The sequence below is a fragment of the Prionailurus viverrinus genome, chromosome E2 (assembly GCF_022837055.1).
Source record: "Prionailurus viverrinus isolate Anna chromosome E2, UM_Priviv_1.0, whole genome shotgun sequence".
NCBI lineage: Eukaryota > Metazoa > Chordata > Mammalia > Carnivora > Felidae > Prionailurus > Prionailurus viverrinus.
Genome location: NC_062575.1, coordinates 37,079,707 through 37,102,581, shown reverse-complemented (window position 1 = coordinate 37,102,581; position 22,875 = coordinate 37,079,707). Strand labels below are relative to the sequence as shown.

The 22,875-nt window shown below is 38.1% G+C and overlaps 2 protein-coding genes across 16 annotated transcripts in view; one reads left to right on the top strand and one right to left on the bottom strand.

The window, feature by feature from the left end:
• ITFG1 (integrin alpha FG-GAP repeat containing 1) overlaps positions 1-17,266 on the bottom strand; it is a 354,402-nt gene extending 337,136 nt beyond the window's left edge. The window contains exons 1-5 of the mRNA XM_047834578.1: positions 16,876-17,266; positions 15,099-15,171; positions 8,770-8,915; positions 6,849-6,906; positions 5,356-5,430 (exon numbers count right to left, since the gene is read on the bottom strand). Of these exons, the coding sequence (XP_047690534.1) occupies positions 5,356-5,430; positions 6,849-6,906; positions 8,770-8,915; positions 15,099-15,171; positions 16,876-17,083 (560 nt within the window). The 5' untranslated portion in view covers positions 17,084-17,266. The remainder of the gene's footprint in view (positions 1-5,355; positions 5,431-6,848; positions 6,907-8,769; positions 8,916-15,098; positions 15,172-16,875) is intronic.
• A 76-nt stretch (positions 17,267-17,342) lies between these two features.
• The window catches only part of PHKB (phosphorylase kinase regulatory subunit beta), a 262,064-nt gene continuing 256,531 nt past the window's right edge, over positions 17,343-22,875 (top strand). For 3 of the 15 annotated variants that reach the window (XM_047834570.1, XM_047834577.1, XM_047834565.1), the window contains exon 1: positions 17,343-17,469. In XM_047834570.1, the coding sequence (XP_047690526.1) occupies positions 17,394-17,469 (76 nt within the window). In that variant the 5' untranslated portion in view covers positions 17,343-17,393. The other 12 variants (XM_047834566.1, XM_047834564.1, XM_047834560.1 and 9 more) reach the window with 7 other exon arrangements.

Below are 22,875 nucleotides of genomic sequence, written 5' to 3'. Positions count from 1 at the left end.
CTCACACCTGTCAGAACAGCTAAAATTAACAACTTGGGCAACACTAGATTTTGGTGAGGATGAGGAGAAAGGGGAACCCTTTTGCACTGCTGGTGGGAATGCAAAGTGGTGCAGCCACTCTGGAAAACAGTGTGGAAGCTCTTCAAAAAATTGAAAATAGAACTACTCTCTGAACCAGCAATTGCATTTCTAGGTATTTATCCAAAGGATACAGGAGTGCTGTTTTGAAGGGGCACATGCACCCCAATATTTACAGCAGCACTATTGATAATAGCCAAAGTATGGAAAGGGCCCAGATGTTCATTGATTGATGAATAAAGAAGAGGTGATATATGTATATACACATACATAGATCACATATACACATAATGCATATACTTTGCATATGAAACGTGACATTATATATATGTGTGTATATATAATGGAATATTACTTGGTGATCAAAAAGAATGAAATCTTGCCTTTTAAAACAACATAGATGAGGGGCGCCTGGGTGGCGCAGTCGGTTAAGCGTCCGACTTCAGCCAGGTCACGATCTCGCGGTCCGTGAGTTCGAGCCCCGCGTCAGGCTCTGGGCTGATGGCTCGGACCCTGGAGCCTGTTTCTGATTCTGTGTCTCCCTCTCTCTCTGCCCCTCCCCCGTTCATGCTCTGTCTCTCTCTGTCCCCAAAATAAATAAAAAACGTTGAAAAAAAAAATTAAAACAACATAGATGGAACTCGAGTGTATTATGCTAAGCAAAGTAAGTCAAAGGCAAATATCTTATGACTTCATTCATATGTGGAATTTAAGATACAGAAGAGATGAACATAAGGGGAGGGAAGCAAAAATAACAAAAACTGGGAGGAAGAAAAACTGTAAGACTCTTAAATACAGAGAACAAACTGAGGGTTGCTGGAGGGGTGGTGGGTGGGGGGATGGGTTAAATGGGCAAGGGGCATTGAGGACACTTGCTGGGTTGGGCACTGGGTGTTACAGGTAAGTGATGTATCACTAAATTCTATTCCTGAAATCACTACACTATATGTTAACTAACTTGGATATAAATTAAAAATAATAAAAAAAGAAACAAACCCCAAAACATCTTAAATCATACATTTACAAACAAAAATTCACTTATATACAATACTGCCAACCAATACCTCAAACAAAGCAGTATCATTAATCACCAGAGAATTATGGGTCATTTGATCCCTGAAAAGGTCTCTGAAAATAAAGCCCCAATCTTGATTTTGGCTCAGGTCATGATCCCAAGGTCGTGATTTTCAGCTTTATGTTGGGCTCCGCACTGAACATGGAGCCTGCTTAAGATTCTTTCTCTCTCTCCCTCTCCCCTTCTCCCCTGCTTTCTCTCTTTCAAAAAGTTCCTGGTGGGACTCCAGAAAAATAACATTAGGGATCCTTAAGTAACATGCCATTTGAAATAATCACACCATATAAAATTCTGTCATCTCATAAAGCTTTTCACTATTTCTGTGGCTTAATTTTGAAAGGAAAAAGATTTAGATGAGAAACAGTGGGAAAATAAATGAATTTATCTCCAATAAAAAAGCTTCTTTAGGAAAAGAGGAAAGTTAGAAAACTGTTGTACTGATTCTAAGGAAATACCAATATTAAACTAATTTCTCAAGTTCTAATACATTCCATTCAAAAACAATGTTCCAAATATAAACGGTGTATAAGGTGAGAAGGGGTGAAGGCTACTTGGGGAATAAGAGTATTTTCATATCTGAAAATATGAATCATCTCAAGCTACCTTTTATTGTCAAGATTATGAATACTAATGCTAATTACGAAGTTAAAAGCTGCCTTGATGATCATTTGGTTCCTTTTGTGTTATAAATCTTTAACTTTCATATTTTTTCAAAAAATAGATTTGTAACACAATATCATTTCATTTCATTAAAGACAATTATTTGCAATATTTTCCATAATGGATCAGCAAGCCAACAAAAGGAGCAGCAGTAAAAATGAAGGGGATTAAATAAGTCAGTAATTGGTATAAAGTGAGAAAAGATTACATGGAAAAATAGGGATTTATACCTCTTGGATTGAGACCAGCTAACTATATTTAAATAGAAAATATATATATATTTTTTGGCATTGGAGGAAAATTACTCATCTACATAACAGTTAAAAATGGCTGCTTTCAGTGCCACTAATATTCATTCAAAATTTTTATGCAATCACTTGTGAAGTAAACAGAGTATGGCAAAGTATTTATCACATACCTACATTAATATTCCCAAGTATACAACTTGGGCCTGACCCAGAAATGTGTTTGAACTCAGTACAGGAGTCACAGAATTTGAAAAGACTAATATTACATTTGACTTTGATTAAAATTACAAGTACAAATGTTTTCACTTCAATACTTAATATTCTGAATGTTTTTGCAACATCAGTTTCAAACTCCCTTTTATAGAAAATGCTCATTGATCATAACCTCACATCATTGCAAAAGCCACCATAACACTTAATGGGTAGGTGTTATTTTTAAGTAATATGACACATGACTACGTTATTTCAAGTCATTATAAAGTGGGGTTGAGACACAAACCAAAGCCTCACCTTTGACCATTTAACACAGTTATCTCTGGCACCTCAGTAGATTCAGCATCCTTCCTGTCCCTGTTAGATAGCCCCCACTGTGCCAATGAAAAGTGATTCTTTTGCCTATTACCACTGTCTTCTTAGACTGACCATATGTACTTTTACTCTAGCCAAATCAGTAATGCTAATTTTACTTGTGGGCAATCTCCTATTCTTATTCCTAACTGGACCAGGTTACAAGCTGTGGGCTTTTCAGCACAATCCTATGGGAGCATTTAGCACTCTATTTAAAGATCATTGCAAATTTCCCACAAAATTAAGGTGTTGGCAAAATTTAATTAAATTTAAGATAATCTTGGGTCTACTGTGCCCATAAAACACAATATTTAAGTTGCAAAAATTAGGTTAGATTTCTTGATAAGTAAGATTGGGTTTCCAATCAGAGGTCACATGAAAAGTCCCAAATGTCAATGCTGTGGCTTTTTCACTTATGTACCTGTACATATGTCTGTATTTGTAAAAGTGGTATGGCCTAAATATAATTTTCTTATTTTAGTCACACATTAATGCTTGCTCCCAAAGGGACATATTCAGCTTTCTGTTATCTGAATCATGATATTGCCAGGCTATAGTTATCCTAAAATGCTACTGACAGGAATTCTTTTCTGCCAAGTTATATAATTTCATTCTCTAAACTGGAATTAAAATATCTTGGATACAAACTTGTTACTTATAATACAGTTAGCTATTATTGCTTAATCTGTATGAAAGTTTAAATGAGAAATATCATAAAATACCAGGATATTACTATATTACTCCAGTGTACTAAAGTATGTCAGAATATAATGTCTAAAAAATAAAAGTGAATAAAAGTGAAAGTGAATTCTCCAGGCAGAATAAGTTTTAAAAGCTATCGTTTTTCAGGAAGCGACAGATAAAAAATGCATGCAGAATTCGGAACAAGTAAATAAGCTATGACACTATCACCTGACACTCTAAATAGTTTTCTTGTGGATTAAGTGGAAAATCCATAAAGACATTATTAGCTTTCCTTTCTGAATTAATAACAACAGCTGTTAAAAATTTTCAATTTCTAAAGATCAAATGACATATTAAAGGTATTCCAAGTATTTCTTTGACTAAAATAGAAATTACCATGAAACAAAGCAGGCCAGAAGTTACCATCATGTTCTCAATCACATGTATGCCTTTATTTACTTGTGTTTTTAAGTTTTTATTTAAGTAATCTCTATACCTATGTGGGGCTCAAACTCACAACACTGGAATTGCACACTCTTCTGACTGAGCTAGCCAGGCGCCCCCCCCATGTATGCCTTTAAAGAGAGGAAATGAAAAAGACAACTTCCTGAACAGTCCCAGCCCAAGGCAAATAAGCTGGGCTTGCCATGGTAGGGGTGGCCTGTGCCTTCCTCCAACCCCACCCACACACAGTTCCTCTAGACAGGGCCACAACAGAACAAGCAAGATCTCCATCCAATTGGTCTCTAGAGCAGGGCTCTCTTCTAACTTATTCAAAGTTTGGGGGAAAAAACAGGTTTCTCATTCAAGATTCACAGTAAGTCCTTCAAAGGTCATTCTCCCTAGCATCAAAACACCCATATTCTTCATTGAAAACCTTCAGAAAGGGGCGCCTGGGTGGCTCAGTCGGTTAAGCGTCCGACTTTGGCTCAGGTCATGATCTCGCGGTCCATGAGTTCGAGCCCCGCGTTGGGCTCTGTGCTGACCGCTCAGAGCCTGGAGCCTGTTTCAGATTCTGTCTCCCCCTCTCTCTCTGACCCTCCCCCGTTCATGCTCTATCTCTCTCTCTCTCAAAAATAAATAAAAGTTAAAAAAAAATTTAAAAAGAAAACCTTCAGAAAAAGTGATAGGAAATGTAACATTTTCTTCTCATAATACCTTAAATTTTGACAGTTTACTCATCTATGGGTTTATCAACCACAATTCAAAAGGTACATATAAAAATATACAACTTTTCCAAAACACAGAAAGGAAATTTGTTAGATTTCCAAACACTTGGGAAAGACAGAATGATAAAGGTAGTTCTCCACATTCACTGGAAAGTTAAAAAAGTAAATGTGTTCTGTATTCTTAAACTAAATTTTTGGCTTATCAGATACAGAAAAAATTAACCAAGCTGAAGGTATCTCATGAAAAGTATCTTGCTATAAATGTTAAGAGGCCACTTCTATTTAAGTCTAGAGGAATTATATCTTTGAATTGCAAAATTCCAAACAGATTTTCCAAAGAATGGCACACAAGGATAGTGAGAGAATCCCAGCATACATGTCAGTCAAGGATAAAGTATACTTGGAAAAATTTCCAGAGCTCAGAGGAGTGTTTACATTCTTAGGCAATTATTGATTGCTCAGTGAACAAATAAAAGGAAGAAGGAACAGGCTTATCAGTAAAAGGCTCAGAGATAAAATGACTCGTGGAGAATCCAATCAAGATGGCAGGTATCCATTCTGTTCAAATTAAATCTTTCCTAAAAAACAACGAATGAACATTCAAATTGGGACCTGTAAAGTTTGTATCTCTAATTTCCAGAAGGATAAATGGATTAAGCTGGCTCTACAAAGACAGCAGTTGCAGATCAAATCCAAAACTGTGTGAGAAAACTTATATGTCGACCAAATGCCCTTTTAAAAATCTCTAAGAGCATGGATTTCCAATGAGCTATGTTTTTCCCTAATGGTTAAAGCAATCAGTTTACATAGACACATAGTTCCTGTAGCAGCAATAAGTACAATTAATTACATGGTTATAATCATGTTTACTCACCCTCCCAATAATATCTGTGGCTGGCTGGATTCATTTGTAACACCAAATACATCAGGAATTAAATCACCATTGAAGCTGAAAAGAAAACATTAAAAACATTAAGCAGCTATTTCATAAAATTCTCATGTTCCAGCTTTAAAAGGAAAATAACCTTTGGGAGGTGTGGTAGAAATCATAATGCTCACCAGTTTCTGCTATAGTCAATAAAATGTCAGCAAAAGTGTCAGACATGTGTTATTTCTAGGCCAAGTGTTTGTTATTTATTACTGGACCTCCAGCCCTCTTTAAGCTGGTAGTAGCAATGAGACCTCTGATATACACTGAGTGATGGCACAGAGCAGAACCTACCACTGACCCACAGTGGACAGACACAAGATGTAAGAAATAAACTTTTGTTGTGGAATCTTAGGGTTGTCTGTAGTTTCTGCATAACCTACCCTATTCTTGAGTGGTAAGAAAACAGTACGTGTTTCAGAATCATGACCCAAACTGTTTAGTTTAGATGGGCTGAGGAGAAGAAATAACCCACAAAAGTAATTCCCAGCTGGTATAAAAATTCATACTGGCCATTGATTATTTCAACAACAATGAAAATATACACAACTATAAATGAAATCAAGCTGAGGGTCTTTATGGATTTATAGTTCAGACTTCTGATTGCCACTGACCTATTGGTATATGATTATTATTTTAATAACTGTATGAAAGGCAAAAATGAAAACAAGAATGTGGCTGTATATTACTTTAGCTCTCGAAGTGATCTCTGTGTCATTACCAAAAATTCTGACAGGAATTTGGATTACATTTATCCTGGTACATGAGTGTACTTTGAGGAATAATAACACTAAGGAAGAGCTTTATAAAAAGGATAAGCTGGGGCGCCTGGGTGGCTCAGTTGGTTGAACGTAGGACTTTGGCTCAGGTCATGGTCTTGAGGTCCCTGAATTTGAGCCTTGTGTCAGGCTATGTGCTGACAGCTCAGAGCCTGGAGCCTGCTTTGGATTCTGTGTCTCCCTCTCTCTGCACTTCCCCACTCAGCTCTCTCTCAAAAATAAACATTAAAAAAATTGTTTTAATAAATTAAAAAAGGATAAGTTTCTCCTTAATATAGACATCTGTCTAAATTTCTGGAAGAAATCCCATACCATTCATATCTATCAATCAAGCACTAATAGTTTTACCTTGAAACAGTTACCTTAATTCTTTGAGTAAAGACATGGCTATAATCAACACAGATCCATAATGAAGATATTCAAAGCTACTGAAGCAAAAACAAAAACACAAAATTCTTCCTCTTTCCAAAATACTGAATTTCATTTTTCTTTTCCCTCCACCATGACAGATAAATATCATTTAATCAAGTACCAGCCTCTATCACCTTCAAAGGGAGAATGAATTTAGTGTCAATGCCATGTAGCAAAATAGTCTCTTAGGAGAGAAATTTTATGTTTTTAAGTTTAAAATCATTCAAACGGTAGCAAGCATATACTTACTCCATAATTAGTGGTTCATCTTGAAAAGTCCTATTGAGTACAGTCATATTGTTAGGATCTGTAAAAAAAAAAAAAAAAAAAAAAAAAAAAATATATATATATACATATATATATATATGGCACTTTCTATTATTTTAAATTTTTTTTAAAAAATGTTATTCATTTTTGAGACAGAGAGAGGAGAGAGAGAGAGAGAGAGAGACAGAGCATGAGTGGGGGAGGGGCAGAGAGAGAGGGACACAAAGAATCCAAACTAGGCTGCAGTCTCCAAGTCATCAGCACAGAGTCCAACGCAGGGCTTGAACCCATGAACCGTGAGATCATGACCTGAGCTGAAGTTGGACACTTAACTGTCTGAGCCACCCTGGAGCCCCTATGATTTTTGATATCTACACTTGGGGTAAAATATCTGCATTCTTTTTAACGTTCATCTCTAATTAATTCCAACAATTACTATTAACAAGACACTATAAATCTAACTTAAACAGACATCCAAGTTTGTAAAGACAAAATCCTGGGGTTCATTCTTTTTTTTAAGTTTATTTTGAGAGAGAGAGAGAGAGAGAGAGAGACAGAGAGACAGAGAGAGAGAGAGAGAATATGTGGAGCAGGAGCAGAGAGAGAATCACAAGCAGGCACTGCAACGGCAGCAGTGAGCCACCCAGACACCAATGGGGTTCATTCTATAGTTAAAACCATTACAAGAACTTTTTTTTAGAGGCTGCAATCTAAAAATCTTAGGTGAGTTTTCTTTAAATACAAATTTAGCAGTTGGCAATATGCACAAAACTACTTGATTCTAAAATATCCATGCTTATGTACACAAAATGCTTTACACATGGTACTATTTCTTCAGATATTTATTGACTGAATTAATTTGAAGTATTGAAACTACTGCTTAAGTTCAAATGTTACCAAAAACACAACTGCATCCCTTCTACCCCACCCTGAAAACTGGCCCCATGAACAAAATCATCTATTTAGTTATAATTAATTCGTTTTTCAGATAAGTTCTGAAAGTTTAGGGGTGGATATAGTAGACTGACTCTCAATCTCCGCTACAACCTTTTTGTGCTTTTCTGTACTGGGAGGGACTAGAAACCAAAATAGCTATTCTCACGTATCTTTGCATCTGAGAATCTGAATAAGATGTAAGCCTTGACAATCAGATACACTCTGAGTTTTGGAAGCTAGGAATGAAGTGAAAGCTGTGTCTCTGCTATTTCTACCTCAGTGTCTGATCATTGAATTTGTGAGTATCAAGAGGCAGGGTGCAGGGTAACCATCTGGCTGGTGAGGGTCACAGCAGACATAATGTCATCCTAATAGTTATTGTGTAATTGGCCATGTTCTGACAGTAAAAAGCCTTCCTTGAAGGCTTTGGGGATCGTTCCTGAAAGGTCAACCTAGAATGTGTTCTTTAGCCATCCCAATAATTCCATAGGCCATAAAAATCCTTTAATAATTCTCTCTCTTCCTTAAGCTAGCAAGAGCAGAGTTTGTTCAACCCCAGACTAGTCCCGGGTTACAAAAGAAAAATAAAAAAATTGACTTTTAAAAAAGTTTTACAATTACTGATTTTTTTTTTTTTTGTTAAGTTTAAATGTTTATTTTTGAAAAGTGAGAGAGAGGGAGGGAGCAGAGGAGGGGCAGAGAGAAAGGGGGACAGAGGATCAGAAGCAGACCAGTAGTGAGCCCGATGTGGGGCTCGAACTCACAACTGAGAGAAAATGACCTGAGTTGAAGTCAGATGCTCAACCAACTGAGCCACCTAGATGCCCCTACAATTACTGACTCTTAAGAACTGCATTACTGAACTGATTTCAGAACAATATTTTTGTTACATTTACCTAAGAATAAAAGGCATATTCTTCCTTTAATATCCAAAGACACATATTAAGAACTCTTAAAACAAATTCACCTAATGTTTGATTTTGTCCCCAGAAGATAACAGCTCCCAATTCACTGCTGGCATGATTTTTGGGAAGATACGTGAGGAGGACATCCATTTGTGAATCTCCATCATAATCCCCCGGGACTACACTTGTTATCAATGCACTGTGATTCCTATAAGAAACACACATTTTAAGGTATCTAGTCAGTCTATAATAGAAAAGGACAACATCTCTATATCTGTACTACATACAAATATTTTCAATGCAAAATTTAAAGTTTCACATTAATTTTATTCTCATCTTTAATATCTTATTATCCTTCATGTATGTAAGCCTCCTTGGTCTACAAAATAATTCAGGATGAAGGTAGAGCTATCTTAAATAAAAAATCTAAAATATTTCAAAAGAAAGCACAGTTAAAAAAAAAAAAGCACAGTTTTACATTCATGCACTGCTTAATATAGTCCTTTTACTTAGTTCTTTTGTCAAGGACACCAGTGCATTTGGCTGGCTTATAAGAAATAGAGGCTCGGGGTGCCTGGGTGGCTCAGTTGGTTAAGCATCCGACTTCACCTCAGTTCATGATCTCATGGCTCAAGGGTTTAAGCCTCGCATCAGGCTCTGTGCTGACAGCTCAGAGCCTGGAGCCTGCTTCAGATTCTGTGTCTCCCTCTCTCTGTCCCTCCCCGGCTCGTGCTCTGTCTCTCTCTCAAAAATAAATAAACTTTAAAAAAAACTTAAAAAAAAAAAAAAGAAATGGAAGCTCATAATCAATTGTTAAAGCACTGTCACTTTATCAGTTAAAAGGTATTATTTGTGAAATATTTAATTTTGGATTTTAATGCAGATTTAAATTTTACAGTGACAATTAATCATTTTATTTCTGAAAGATATTCTATATTCACAATGAAAAATAAGTTCTTTTTACTAAACCTGGCAATATACTATCAAAACACATATACCTAATACTACGTTATTAATAATGAAGTAATTCTGAATTTATTTATATTAACATTGAAAACGTAAAGCATGTCTTGTCATAATGCAGTTTGAATAACCCAACCAAAAAAATAGGCCTTGTGTTCAATTTATATTTAATTCCATTTAGAGCAAATAGCAAGGCAGCAAGTTTTCAAATATATAATTATTTTGAAAATACCATCAAAGTTCTAAAAATATATATATCAGATTTTATTTAAGATGAAAATGAGAAAAATACTGAAAAGGTTAAATAGGGTGAAGAAAATACTATAGATTTATCATGATGCATCTACCAACTGTGTCCCACACATTACATCAATGCTTAATAGCTATTAATTGATAAGTTTCCAAACCTGAAATAGGTACTGTCATTCTCACTGAATGGACTAGAAAACTGAAGTTTGTAGCAATTAAGTAGCTAAACCTAAAAGCTAATAGCGAACTACTAGTAGCTAGAAATTCAAATTGTGTCAGTCTCTAAAATTGATTTTCATTATGATAAAATCATTTTGGTAATGCCAATTTCCTCAAATAATTCCAATAAAACTTTAACTTTTCCATGAAAAATACCTGGTGTTTAAAAATGATGATATAGCAACCATACACGCTACTATGACATACAGTAGCAAACTATATCTAATTGTGGAGGCCTCTCCATGTGCATGTGTACATATGTATCCACAATAACACATACTGCACATACTTGGCAGTAATACCTGTCTATATATATTCATAATTTGGGGCTAAAAATATTCTGGAATAGATAGAAATATATTACAAAGGATTAGATGGAAATTTAACCTAATCAATGGGTTTTTTTCTTTTTCTTTTTAAATTTTTTAATGTTTGCTTATTTTTGAGAGACAGAGTGCAAGCGGGGTAGGGGCAGACAGAGAGGGAGATACAGAATCTGAAGCAGGCTCCAAGCTCTGAGCTATCTATCAGCACAGAGGCCAACCCGGGCCTCAAACTCACCAACCATGAGATCATGACCTGAGCTGAAGTCGGAAGCTTAACGGACTGAGCCACCCAGGCGCCCCAACCTAATCAAGGTTTTATTGCCATAAATACCCAGATTCTTTATGATTGTAAAAATACAAAGTAGAAGCATTTAAAGATATGAGATTAACTCATGTGTTTATCTTTTCTTCTTTCAAAGAATCCACTAAAATTATATGGAATGAACTTTAAAAACAAAAAAGGTATAGCCCCTCAGAAACAAAGAGATCACGAAGGAAGATATTGATAACGGACTTACAATGGCAAGGAAACTGTAAGCTAAAGTGTCTGAAGGTAAAGTCTTAAGAAGAAAAGCTTTTGGCCCAGAACACCTGAGAGGCTCAGAATTTGCAGTCATCAGAAATTGTGAAATACAAGAGTGATACAGAAGGCTGGATACAGGTTAAACTGAAAGTCTGTATTGTGAGTGACGGTCCCTTCTCTGTCTCTCTCTCTTAGCAAGAGAAGGACCACAGAGTTTATTAATCATGCATTAGAGAGTTAAATTACAGCAGAGGGTAAGGTTTTAGCCATAAGCTAAAAACAGGGGGTTAGGGGCGCCTGGGTGGCGCAGTCGGTTGGGCGTCCGACTTCAGCCAGGTCACGATCTCGCGGTCCGTGAGTTCGAGCCCCGCGTCGGGCTCTGGGCTGATGGCTCGGAGCCTGGAGCCTGTTTCCGATTCTGTGTCTCCCTCTCTCTCTGCCCCTCCCCCGTTCATGCTCTGTCTCTCTCTGTCCCAAAAATAAATAAACGTTGAAAAAAAAAATTTTTTAAAAACAGGGGGTTAATGGAAAGTCTACAGAAGGAACAGTTTGACCCTTCCTCCAGCTCTACCCTATTCCTGGACTGCTAGTCAGCCAGGAACATGACCACAGGGCAAGAGACAGGCGACATGTTCAACCATGCAAAGACTTTCCAATTAGCTCTTTATTGCCTTACTCTTAAATATGATACCCCTGCTTTTTGAAGAAAACTATGAATATCAAAGAGAACCAAAAAATAGCAATAAAGAATCTGAACAAAACAGATAGTAAGATGAATAAAGAAACTTCAAATTACACTTGAAGACATAAGAGAAGAACGTATGTCCATAAAACAAAAAGAAACAGCCTGCTTACAAAAGGATAATAAGAGAACAAAGAAAACTTCTTGGAGATAAAAAATGACAGCTAAAATAAAAAATTCAATAGAAGGCTTAAAATAAAAGTGAGAACACTTCCTAGAAAGGGAAACAAAATGAAATGACAAAAACACAGATAAAATGAAGGAATAAAGGTTGGACTCAGCAGTCCAATAACAAAGTGATAAGAATCTTGATAGAACAAATAAATTACTAAAGAAATAAGAACATTTCAAAAAGCCCCCAAGGATAGAAGCTTCTAGTTTGAAGGGATCCACTTAATACCCAGTATAATAAATAAAAAATAATCTATATCAAGGTACAACATCATGAAATACCAAAACAAAAGGGATACAGAGACCCTAATAGCTTCCAAAATTAAAAATAAAACAAGTCACATTAGAAGGATTGGAAGAAAGAAAAGCATTGGATTTTAAAATAGCAACCCATGAAGCTAGAAGACTATAGGCCAATGAAATTATTAAGAGTAAAAAAATTGGGGGACATTGAACATACCATACATTCTATCTCAGGAATTTCCTAAAGGATGCATTCCAGTGAAGTAAATGAAGAAGCTAAGAATAAAATGGCACAGGATCCAAGAAAGAGGGATCCAACAAAGAACAGCAAAGGGAAAGTCTCCAAATACTAACCTTGCAGAAGGCTTAAAAATGAACTCTGATTGGGCAGAAGTGTATAGGACTCAAAGGGGAAAACAAAATGTACAATACATATTTGGCCGATATGATGCAACATCTACCAAGAAATTAAGGATATGTACACAGAAAACTATGCAATTGATTGTTTTCAAGTTTATTTATTTTGAGAGGGAGAAAAAAGGAGTGTGAGTGTGCACATGAGCGGGAGAGGGGCAGAAAGAAAAGGAGAGATAGAAGCCTAAGCAGGCTCCTCCTGTCAGCATGCAGCCCAACTCAGGCCTCCATCCCACGAACAGTGAGATAATGAGCTGAGCTGAAATCAAGAGTTGGAAGCTCGACCAACTGAGCCACCAGGCGCCCCTGCAATTGATTTTAAAAAGCAACGATTAACGGCAGGAGGAAAAACGATACAGAAATGAAATACGGGGGTGCCTGGGTGGCTCAGCTGGTTGGGCGTCTGACTTTGACTTGGGTCATGATCTTGTGGTCTATGAGTTCGAGCACGTTGGGCTCTGTGCTGACAGCTCAGAGCCTGGAGCCTGCTTCGGATTCTGTGTCTCCCTCTCTCTGTCTACACCTCCCCTGCTCGTGCTCTCTCTCTCTCTCTCTCTCTCTCTCTCAAAAATAAATAAACATTAAAAAAAATTTAAAAAAAATGAAATACTGTATGCTTCTTGGTTCTGAAGTGCACAGAATCTACATGGTCAAAATGTAAACAATGTTTACTGATTTAACTAAAAATATGATATAATGATAATTGAGATGATATAATTTAAAGATGGTAAACCCTCATCTATGCTAACAAAAATCCAAGAGATAAAGATAATTACTAAAGAGATTACAGTGTAAAAGCTTATTTTAAAATACAGAAATAAGCACCAGAAAAAAATAGGTTATGTTTTTAAAAGTGGTTGCATCTGAGAAAGGAACAAGGGAGCAGGGGAAGTAAAGAATGAAGGAGAGTTATTTATACTTTGAAAAATATTCTTTTTGGTTTTTGGGTTTTTTTTTGAGGGGGGAGGGGCAGGGAGCGAGAAGGAAAGAATCCCATGCAGGCTCTGTGCTGTCAGCACCGAGCCCAAAGCAGGGCTTGAACCCGTGAACCCATGAGATTATGACCTGAGCTGAAACAAAGAATCGGATGCTTAACTGACTGAGCCACCCAGAAGCTCCATATGCTTTGAAAGATATTCTAAATAAATAAAATAAAAACAAGTTTCTAAATTGTAATAGTATAGAAAACAACACTGCATTTGTTAATCAAGAAAAATGAAATGAATTGGGATTTTTTTTTTTTAACTTAGTGGAACCCTAGTCCTTTGTAGTTCAAACATTTCTTTCCAAGAAAAATCATTTGTAAGCAAGTCATTTCTTGTATATAATATTTATCTTTCTGTTCCCACTCCAAGCATGCTGATATCCAGTATGTAGGAAAATTTCTCACTAGGGTAAGTTTCTGTTTGTCCATTTAAAACTTTCCTTTCAATGTTTTAACTTAAGGCCATTTTTTAAAACATAAGTGTGAGTTTAAATATTGTAGACTCTGGGCAGTTATTAACCCACAAAGCAATTTAAATTTTTTTTAAACCATTTCCTAAGTAACCTCTGATCTTTCTGTAAACCAGTTCATCCTGCACATGGTTAACAAGTAAATAAACTTAAAATACTGTTGTTGTTTTTTCATCTCTCCTTTAAACAACAACCTATCATTCTCCACTTCTCATGGGATTGGGTTCAAACTCTTTCTGATATTTACGAAGGCTCCTAGTCTGCCCTAATCTCATCTTCTTGGTCCAAAACTCTCCAAAGTACACCCTACACTTCTGTTAGGTAAATCTTTCCACCTCCTCTTCACAATATGCTTACTGCCATCTTGTTAATGCTGTGTCGCCAAACTTGAAAGCCCTTACCTAAATTGTACTGAAGGTCACTGAAATTTTGTAACTTTCTGGAAGCTTCCACCTTAGTATGCACTAACTCATTTCTTCTTCCTTGAACCATCCAGCAATCAATCCTTGCTTCTATGTTTCAAAACTGTGCTGGCTCACTACTGAAGATCACTGAGTTTCAGGCAATGCCAGTCATATAAATGAAAGAACTATTATTTGAACATTTAAAGACTTCTGCTTGATTTAAATTCCTTCAAAATAAACCTTAAAAAACTCATCACCTACAAGTCAACAAACAAAAAGAAATTAGAACACCTCTTCCCCAGTGCAAATGAAGCCCCCCTCTCACCCTCAATACATAGTTGACCTGACAAGCCTGTGTTCCCACAGGCACACTCAGGATGAGGGACAATCCCCAACACATTCATGAAGGGGTACTATATTGCTAGAGAATGAAGGGTGTTTATGCAGGAACAGATGTGAGCTACTCAAATTTATTATTTGTTTTCAAAAGTAAATGACTTTTAAACTTTGGTATATTCACTATTTTTCCTAACTAATTACTTGCTACTCACACCTCATAACTAGTGGTTTTGTGTCAACACAGTTAAATAAAATTGATTTCAAAGACAACCCAAGTAGCTATTACATATCAATCATTACAGTAATGATTGTTTTTTATAGGAACAGATACATTTGTACTTACTTCAAGGATACTTTTACTTTGGGTTTAAAATAGGGTGCATTCTGGTCTGCCAAAAAGACGATTAAATCATTTCCTAAAAGAAGCGAATATATGATATTAGAGAAAAGTTTCTAGGTAACACCTCCAATCAGTAGTTACAAAAAGCTTTCTGGGTGCTGTTCTTAACAAAAACACTTTTATTTTACTCTAGTTACTATGCCCTTTCAAGGTGAGTCCTACGTGTCTAATGGAATGGAGATACTTAATAGTATATCACAAATTCAATGTTAAAAAAGTAGCAGAGAAATAGGAAGGATGAACAGTTGGTCAAAACAAACTGAAACCAATAGCTTTTTGCCAGGAATCAGATCAGCTGACTTAACCATGTAAAGAACATACCTTTTAATTATAGTATATGTCAAGCCTTGTTTCCCCAAGAACATGACCCCTTATAAGCTGTTTAGTTCATCACGCAGATGCATCACACCAAGGACACAGGAACTGCTACTGTAGGTATCTGACTAGTAACAAGGACATGACTACATACTTAAGAAGAAAAAGATGAATCCTCCAAGACCCTCCTCTTGTGGCTCCTATGGAACCATCCCCCAGGATGGTGCATCTTTGGAACTCATTGGATGCATTCAGGAGGACTCACTGAACAGACTTTTGAAATGGTTTAATTAAACCCAAGCCATCTTTAACGTTAAGAGGAGAGTCTCTGCATCCAGTTTGGATGGAGTAGCTAGGGGTTTGATAGTGTGCACCTTTCTTGCAATAGATACATAGTCATACAAAGACAGGAAAAATATACAGGGTCCCCAGCGGGTTCTGGTATTGTGGCAAGAGTCCAAGAAACCTAGGCCAAGATCCTGTTAGTTGAGTTCTGTATAAACCCGCTTCACCTCCTTCCTTCAAGGCCTTGACCTACCCAGTTTTGTGGGTACTCAAAAGAATGCTAAGACCCTCTAATACCCGTGGTCAGCATCAAAATTTACAGTAAAGTTAGTTTAGTGACGTTTAGTTGAAGCAAAGAACTCCTAAGAACCTCGAGTTGACAAGGAAAGCAGAGATTTGGAAGACAACGGTGGTGACCAAAGTGAGGAAAAGGTCAGGTGCATATGAAAGACTAGACAGCTCAGGAGGGAGAAGAATCTACAGTTTGAGAATCTTTTCCCAAGGGGACACTGAGTTTATCAGTGGTCCCTGCAAAATGCTTGTGTGAGCTGTGGAGTGTTTAGGGCGTTGGGGAGTGGGGAGTAGGTTCAAAGAAAGCTGGGACCATGAAAAAGAGGAGGGGCAGGTGAATAAGGCAAATGAGGTAGGTAAAAGTCCCCTATGAGAAGACACTGTCAAGTTGCATCTTTTCCAGTTTATGAAAGGGGAAGGAGAATTGAAGAAGTAAAGCAGGAAGGAACGAAAGGACTTTAGGAGGGAACGCAGAGGCAAGCTACAAAGACTCCCGGGAATCAGGAAGGACTTTGAAAGGCAGGCGATTCCATGGGGAGGAGGGGGTACATGGGTGAAGGCCTACGGCTTCTCAGGAAAAAAAAAAACAAAACTGGGGTGTTTCCAGGACTTATGTGGGTAAATAAAACTGTGGGGTGTCAGGACAAGGGGCTGGAAAACATGGAGAGAACGGGCAAACCGCAAAGGATGCTGGAGATAAAGGGAGAGACAGGGTCGGGAGGGAAGGGTTGGGAAATGCAGGAAGACTGGCCATCCGGGCTAAGGGTGTGGGGTACACCGGGAGGGGCACAGGGACAGCGGACAGAGGGAGGGCCGGGCAAGCACTGACTTTCCCGCAGCACGAAGAGGTCCGTCTGCTTGTCGGAGTTGAGGTCTCCGAAGGCCGCCAGGGTGCCCCAGGCCTCGGCCCCAAAGAGCTCGGCTGTGACGTTGTGCAGCGCCCGCGCCGGGACCGGCCCGACTCCCAGCAATGCGAGCCCCCCAAGCAGCAGCGCCAGCAGTGCCCAGGAGCTCGGCAGCCGGCCCGCCGCCGCCATGGCAGCCCCTCGGCCCCCGCCCTCCGGCCCAGTGCCGCGCTTGACGGCAGCCGGAAAGCACCGTGCTGCCGACCAAGAGAGAAAGCGCACAGCCTCCCCGCCCGTACGAGCCGCCACCGGCTCCCCTCTCACTTTCCCTTAGAACTACACCTCTGACTCTTGGGAGGCCGTGAAGCTGGGTCGAAAATCGCCCCTGCGCTCACTTCCGGCCGGCGCGCCTCCCGACAGTGTCGTGCGTGGGGGCGGGGCCGGCCGGGCGGAGCTGACAGTAAGCCTTTGGGGCGGTGGCAAAGGCGGCGGCCTGAGAGAGATGGTGGGGGCGGCGGGGCTCATGGCTGAAGGGAACTGGAAGGTGTTGGAGCGAAGAGCCCGGGCCAAGCGCTCAGGTTTGGCTGGCTGGGGCGACACCCCCTCCCCTGCACCAGGGTGGTGTTCCCCCTCAAGCGCCTTGGGCGGGAGGCTGGTCGGGGTCCTGGAGTTGAACCTGTGCCCGCGTGTTTCCCCTTAGAAAGCAGACTGCGGTCCCGGCCTTCCTCTTCATGTTTACCCCCACCTCCCAAATTGGCGGTGCCCCCGACTACATGTGTTTTTCCCCAACGCTATTTCGTGTGTGTTTCGCTCAGAAATTAGGTGGTGGTGTCCACCAAAGCTGGAGTTTTACTCTTTAGAAATAAGGCGGCTGCCAGGTTCCTGGGAAAGACAGTGGGTCGTCCCTCAAAAATCAAATAGCTTCATTCTTAGATGTGATTATGATCTGGTCCTAGAAAACTGCCAGCAAAAAAGTTTTGCTTTATTTCATATCTCCTTTTTATGTTCTTCACAAGTTCTGAGCCCTAGCCGATTACTATGTGGCAGAAATTGAGTGGAGACAGGGCCTTAGGCTATGAAGGGGGTCACGTTGAGTGTGCTTAAGGGCTCTGGAGGAAGTGGGTTCCTTCCCTGGGCAAGTGGCCTCAGGACACATAGTTCCCAGCTGTGCCTCCCAAATCCAAAGCCACCGAGGTCAGAAGACGCTGCGCAGGCAGTTACTACAGTTGGGAGTGTCCTGAACTGACTTGTTCAAATTGCAAAGTCACGTCTTTGAAGTTAGCACTTAGGGCCCATCAGTCCTCTGAGAGACAGGATTGAAACTTCCCTCGTTTCTGGCTGGCTGTATGTAATCTTGAGCTAAAAGTGTGCTTACAAAACAAAAGATGGTGGGATGACAAGTGTTCATTTAATCTTCCCTTTGAAAGGATTGACATTACTATTTTTCAGTGTTGAAAGATGCTACTGTTAAGGAAAGGCATAGCCCTAGAAAACTAAGTCTGCATTTGCATTGATCCCTAGAGGGTTTTTTTTTTTTTTTCTCAGCTAATATGCCCTCATTATGTTTGGGGTTTTACCCAATTTATGAAGTTCTTGGTTGTCCCTTGTGTAGTTTTCCTTTTTTAAATTTGAATAAAGTATCTAATTTCATAAATAATACAGGAGAAATTCATCCAATCTTTGTTGCTAATATCCATTATGTTTTTAAACTTTATTTATAAAGTTCTGCACTTATTTACTTAGATTATAGCAAAACTACCACAGAAATATGAGAGAATTTTTTAACAGTCCTTAGTACATTTAAGAGTAAATATAGTTAGTTGGTATAGTCATATATTTGTGTTTCACACTTAAAATTTTTGTGTCATATTGAAGTATTGATTGACTGCTAACAATGTGTTTATTTGGGCTATAAAGGGAATTGGATTGATAATATCTGGTCAAAGAGAGTAACCTGAATTTTCTTAACAGGGAACTGAGCTCTGCCCTCCACATCTATTTTATAGCATTTCTCTTTCCTCTTAGTAAGCATATAGGATTTATTTTCTTTTCCAGTTTTTATTTTCTCTGAATTGCATGTCATAACAGTGAGCTTTGAAAACCTACTTTCTCTTTCTTAAGTGAGAAAAAAACTCAAATTTTATTTAACTTTTCTTGAATGCAGTCACTTAAGTCCAGTTTCATGTGCAAAGTAGTTAAATGCATAGTATAAATGTTGGATGTTCCTATATTGTTTATATCATTGTAGTAAGAGATAGATACCATTTGAAGTCATTCAAATTCATTGAGGTTTCTGGTTCTCACTCTGTAAGATATTGAGTATATAGTTTCTTGAATGAATCCTTGACTTCCTATGTCATTGAAAACAACCAATCTGATTCTGTTTGTTACTTTTAGAAGAATATATAAACTCAGCTTAGTTTGAAACTTGGGCTAACCTGGCTCTGATATAGATGTCACTGCAAAGTTCTGAGCATTGTTACATAGTAGCATAATCACTGCACTGTTCAATAGAGGATGCCACTCTTATGTAATGTTAATAAGTGGATATTATGTATTTCCTGCCTCATCCATATAAGCAAATGTAATTTATCAAAGCAAAGAAAATCAAATTTTCAAGTCATTAAAAAGAAAATAAAATTAAAATGAACCTCAATTATTGCCTTTGTTGCACACTGCATCATGTTAATAACTGCTCACACTGCTTTCAATTAATCTAACGCTGATTGCTTCTAACCTTCACTAAACAGTTTTGAAAATTGCTCTAGTTTAGCCTGCGACGCTTATGATTAGAGTCAACAATTTGAAATGGCCAACTCACCTGATGCCCTCGCCTCTTCTCCACCTGCTTTCTTAAGGTCTGGTAAGTGTGTAGACCCCAAAAGGGTCACTTGGTAATTTTAGATATCTTTGATTCTGAAGGTTGATGTCACCACATAATGTCATTTCGGTTTTATTTCCTCTTTGGTGGTCCCAAGCCCGAGTACCAATTCTGCTGTTATTAGGCTCAGGTTTGTACTGTGTGTTGAATGTGGCCTGTAGTGGAGCTGTGTAGGGCATGAGAAGTGCAGACTGGAAACCTGTCTTTACATTAGCTCTGTTTGACCAGGGTTAGTTCCTCAGTAACTGGGACACTCAATTGTAAAATGGGTACTTAAAAAGGTTCTTCAGTGATTATTGTCTTATTGCATAATGGAGATAACTTTTATAAATCAGCAGTTTTTGGTAAGGGTTACAATTATTTACTCTTTATCAACTCCTTGTGAAAGAGGTATTTTTACATACAATTTCATAGACAAGAAATGGAAGCTCACAAACGTGAAGCAATTTGCCCCAGGTCTCCAGACTATCATGTTTCAAGGCCATTGCTCTGCCTTCCAGCCCATGGCTTTTTGGTATAAGGGCTGGAGGAGGTATTTGCATAATGGCTCTTAGAAGAACATGGACAATCATGTTGATGAGACCCTTAGCAAGCTTGATGAAAGCTGATTGCTCCCCTGATGAGTGCCCAGGATTTTGAAAACAATTTCAAGGAAGTTCATGCATCCAAGAGAGACCACCTTTGTATTCCCATTAGGAACTCAGGTCTTTTGATGTATCTAGTCTACCTTTACAGAGGAAGAAAAGGCCTTTGTTTAATGGCCATAGAGCTAAAATGACAACTAAAGTCTTTAGGGCTTTTTTCTGTAGGTTGTGTTTCATTTTGGCCATTTAAAACATGTTCATTAAGGGAACACTCTGCAGAAGCCTAATGTCAAGAGGCTGGTTTTTGTCTCAAATATGCCTTAAGCAGAGCCTCAGGACTCATTAACAGGTAAATGTGAGATGAGCCTGCCTAAATCCTGACAGTGGTTCCCCTTTTATTTCCATTTAGATTTTAAATCCTGTTTTGGCAAGATTGAGGAGGAAAGTCATGAAAAAGGAAGGAGCTTAAAGAAGAATCACAATCAGATATAAAGGAAAGCTTGTATTAAGCCCCAAAAATGACCCTTATCTTCAGTTGTCATCTGCTAAATAACAAAATGGTATATGTAACATTGCCAGTTGATTACTGATTTAATCTTTGAACTAAGAATAAGAGGACATATATCTTTGGACTGTGTTTTCTGTATTTTAAGCACTGGACTCTTTTTCTATCTAGGCTTTCCTAATAAGGGCTTGGTGGGTTTCCAGCACTTCGCAAAGTCATTCAGCAGTTATAGGGAAACAGAATACTAAAGATATGCTTTTATGCATCAACAGTTCTGAAAATTTCAAAACCTAAGAACTGTACTTTAACATTATTTTGAGTGTTTGAAGGCATACACAAGAAGCATTTCCAGTACCATACTATTAAATTGAAATAGAATGCACCAAGAAACAAAATAGAAATATACTAAACTTCATAGTTTTAAGCCATTTAAAGGAACTGATTTCTTATAAATTACTTTCAACATTTACACCTTTTTTTTGGGGGGGGTCCCCCTAACCAAACTTAGTAATGGCTCTAAAAAAATCCTTAAGTCTTTCATCTGTTAAAATAAATACTTAGAGTGGTTTGCATTTATAGTTTATTTACTAATTGAGAAATATTACATTGGAATTGATTTGTTTTCTTCTATTATGGTTCTTTGGACATTACTATTGTAGGAGAGTGTTTTAAGGAATAATTTCATTTAACAGGTATTTAAAAGTATGTTCTCAGTTGACAGCGGAGCTTTTCCCTGGTACTTTTGGCTAGACACTATTCGGTGTTAGCAGAAATGGAAGCTACTACCTTGATTTTGGAAAATTAACTTCCGGTGTTACCTAGATTGGTTTATGCATTGTAACCCTCTTTATTCCTTTTGGATTTATTTCTTTTTTTTTTTTTTTTAAATTTTTTTTTCAACGTTTATTTATTTTTGGGACAGAGAGAGACAGAGCATGAATGGGGGAGGGTCAGAGAGAGAGGGAGACACAGAATCGGAAACAGGCTCCAGGCTCTGAGCCATCAGCCCAGAGCCTGACGCGGGGCTCGAACTCACTGACCGCGAGATCGTGACCTGGCTGAAGTCGGACGCTTAACCGACTGCGCCACCCAGGCGCCCCTTTTGGATTTATTTCTACTATTTTGTCTTTGTTTCTACTCTTCACTGAATTTAGTGTGTGTCCTGTGTTTATGTGTGTGCATGCTTGTTAAGTAGTGCTCTGACTGCTGATGTGTCAGTGTGTGCTTTGGTTGAATTTCTTTTGTTTTGACTGCTTAAATCCAAAGAGATAATGTGGAGGTCCAGGTTTCTCTTTAAAGAATCTAAAGAACCTTGGAGTAAAATGTACAAGACAATGAATTTATAGGCAAATTCCATAATGAAAATAATTAACTAATTAGGGAAGGAGTGTAGCATGCAGTACCTCAGATTGCTTTCATTTTCTATGTGACTACTACAGTTACACAATATGTTAGGTTGACAGAGTTAGGCAGCAATAGCAGTCACTTTGGTATTGCAGTTAAATTATTTGAGATAATTGTTATGAGCTAAGAAATGTCTTGGCATTTTTACTTTTATTCTTAAATGATAATTTTAAAAGTTACTCCTTAAAATGAAGTATCACAACTTTATCTTGGCTCTCTAAATTTATTAACATCTAAGTGAGTTTGTCAGCATGACTTTACTTTTTTCCTTTACTTATTTCTTTTTTGGTTCTTTTGGTTTTTACATGTCTCTTTCCTTATTTTACATGTCTCTTCTTTTTATACATTATAGCCTTGTTTTCAGCCTAATTCAGTAGTTAATCAGTAAGATTCTTATAGCTTAAAGAGACCATAGGCTTGGGCTCCTGGACCATTGTGGGTTTTAGCCCCTTTTAAAAAAGCCTAAGGCAAGTGTACATGTTTTGTGTTCAGCTAAACCTGAATCTCCTCCTGGCTCTGTTGCTTGCTATCTGTTTGATCTTGAGCAAGTTACTCTACATCTTTGAGAACTGGCTTCTTCCTCTATAAAACTTAAGGGTAATAAAACTTG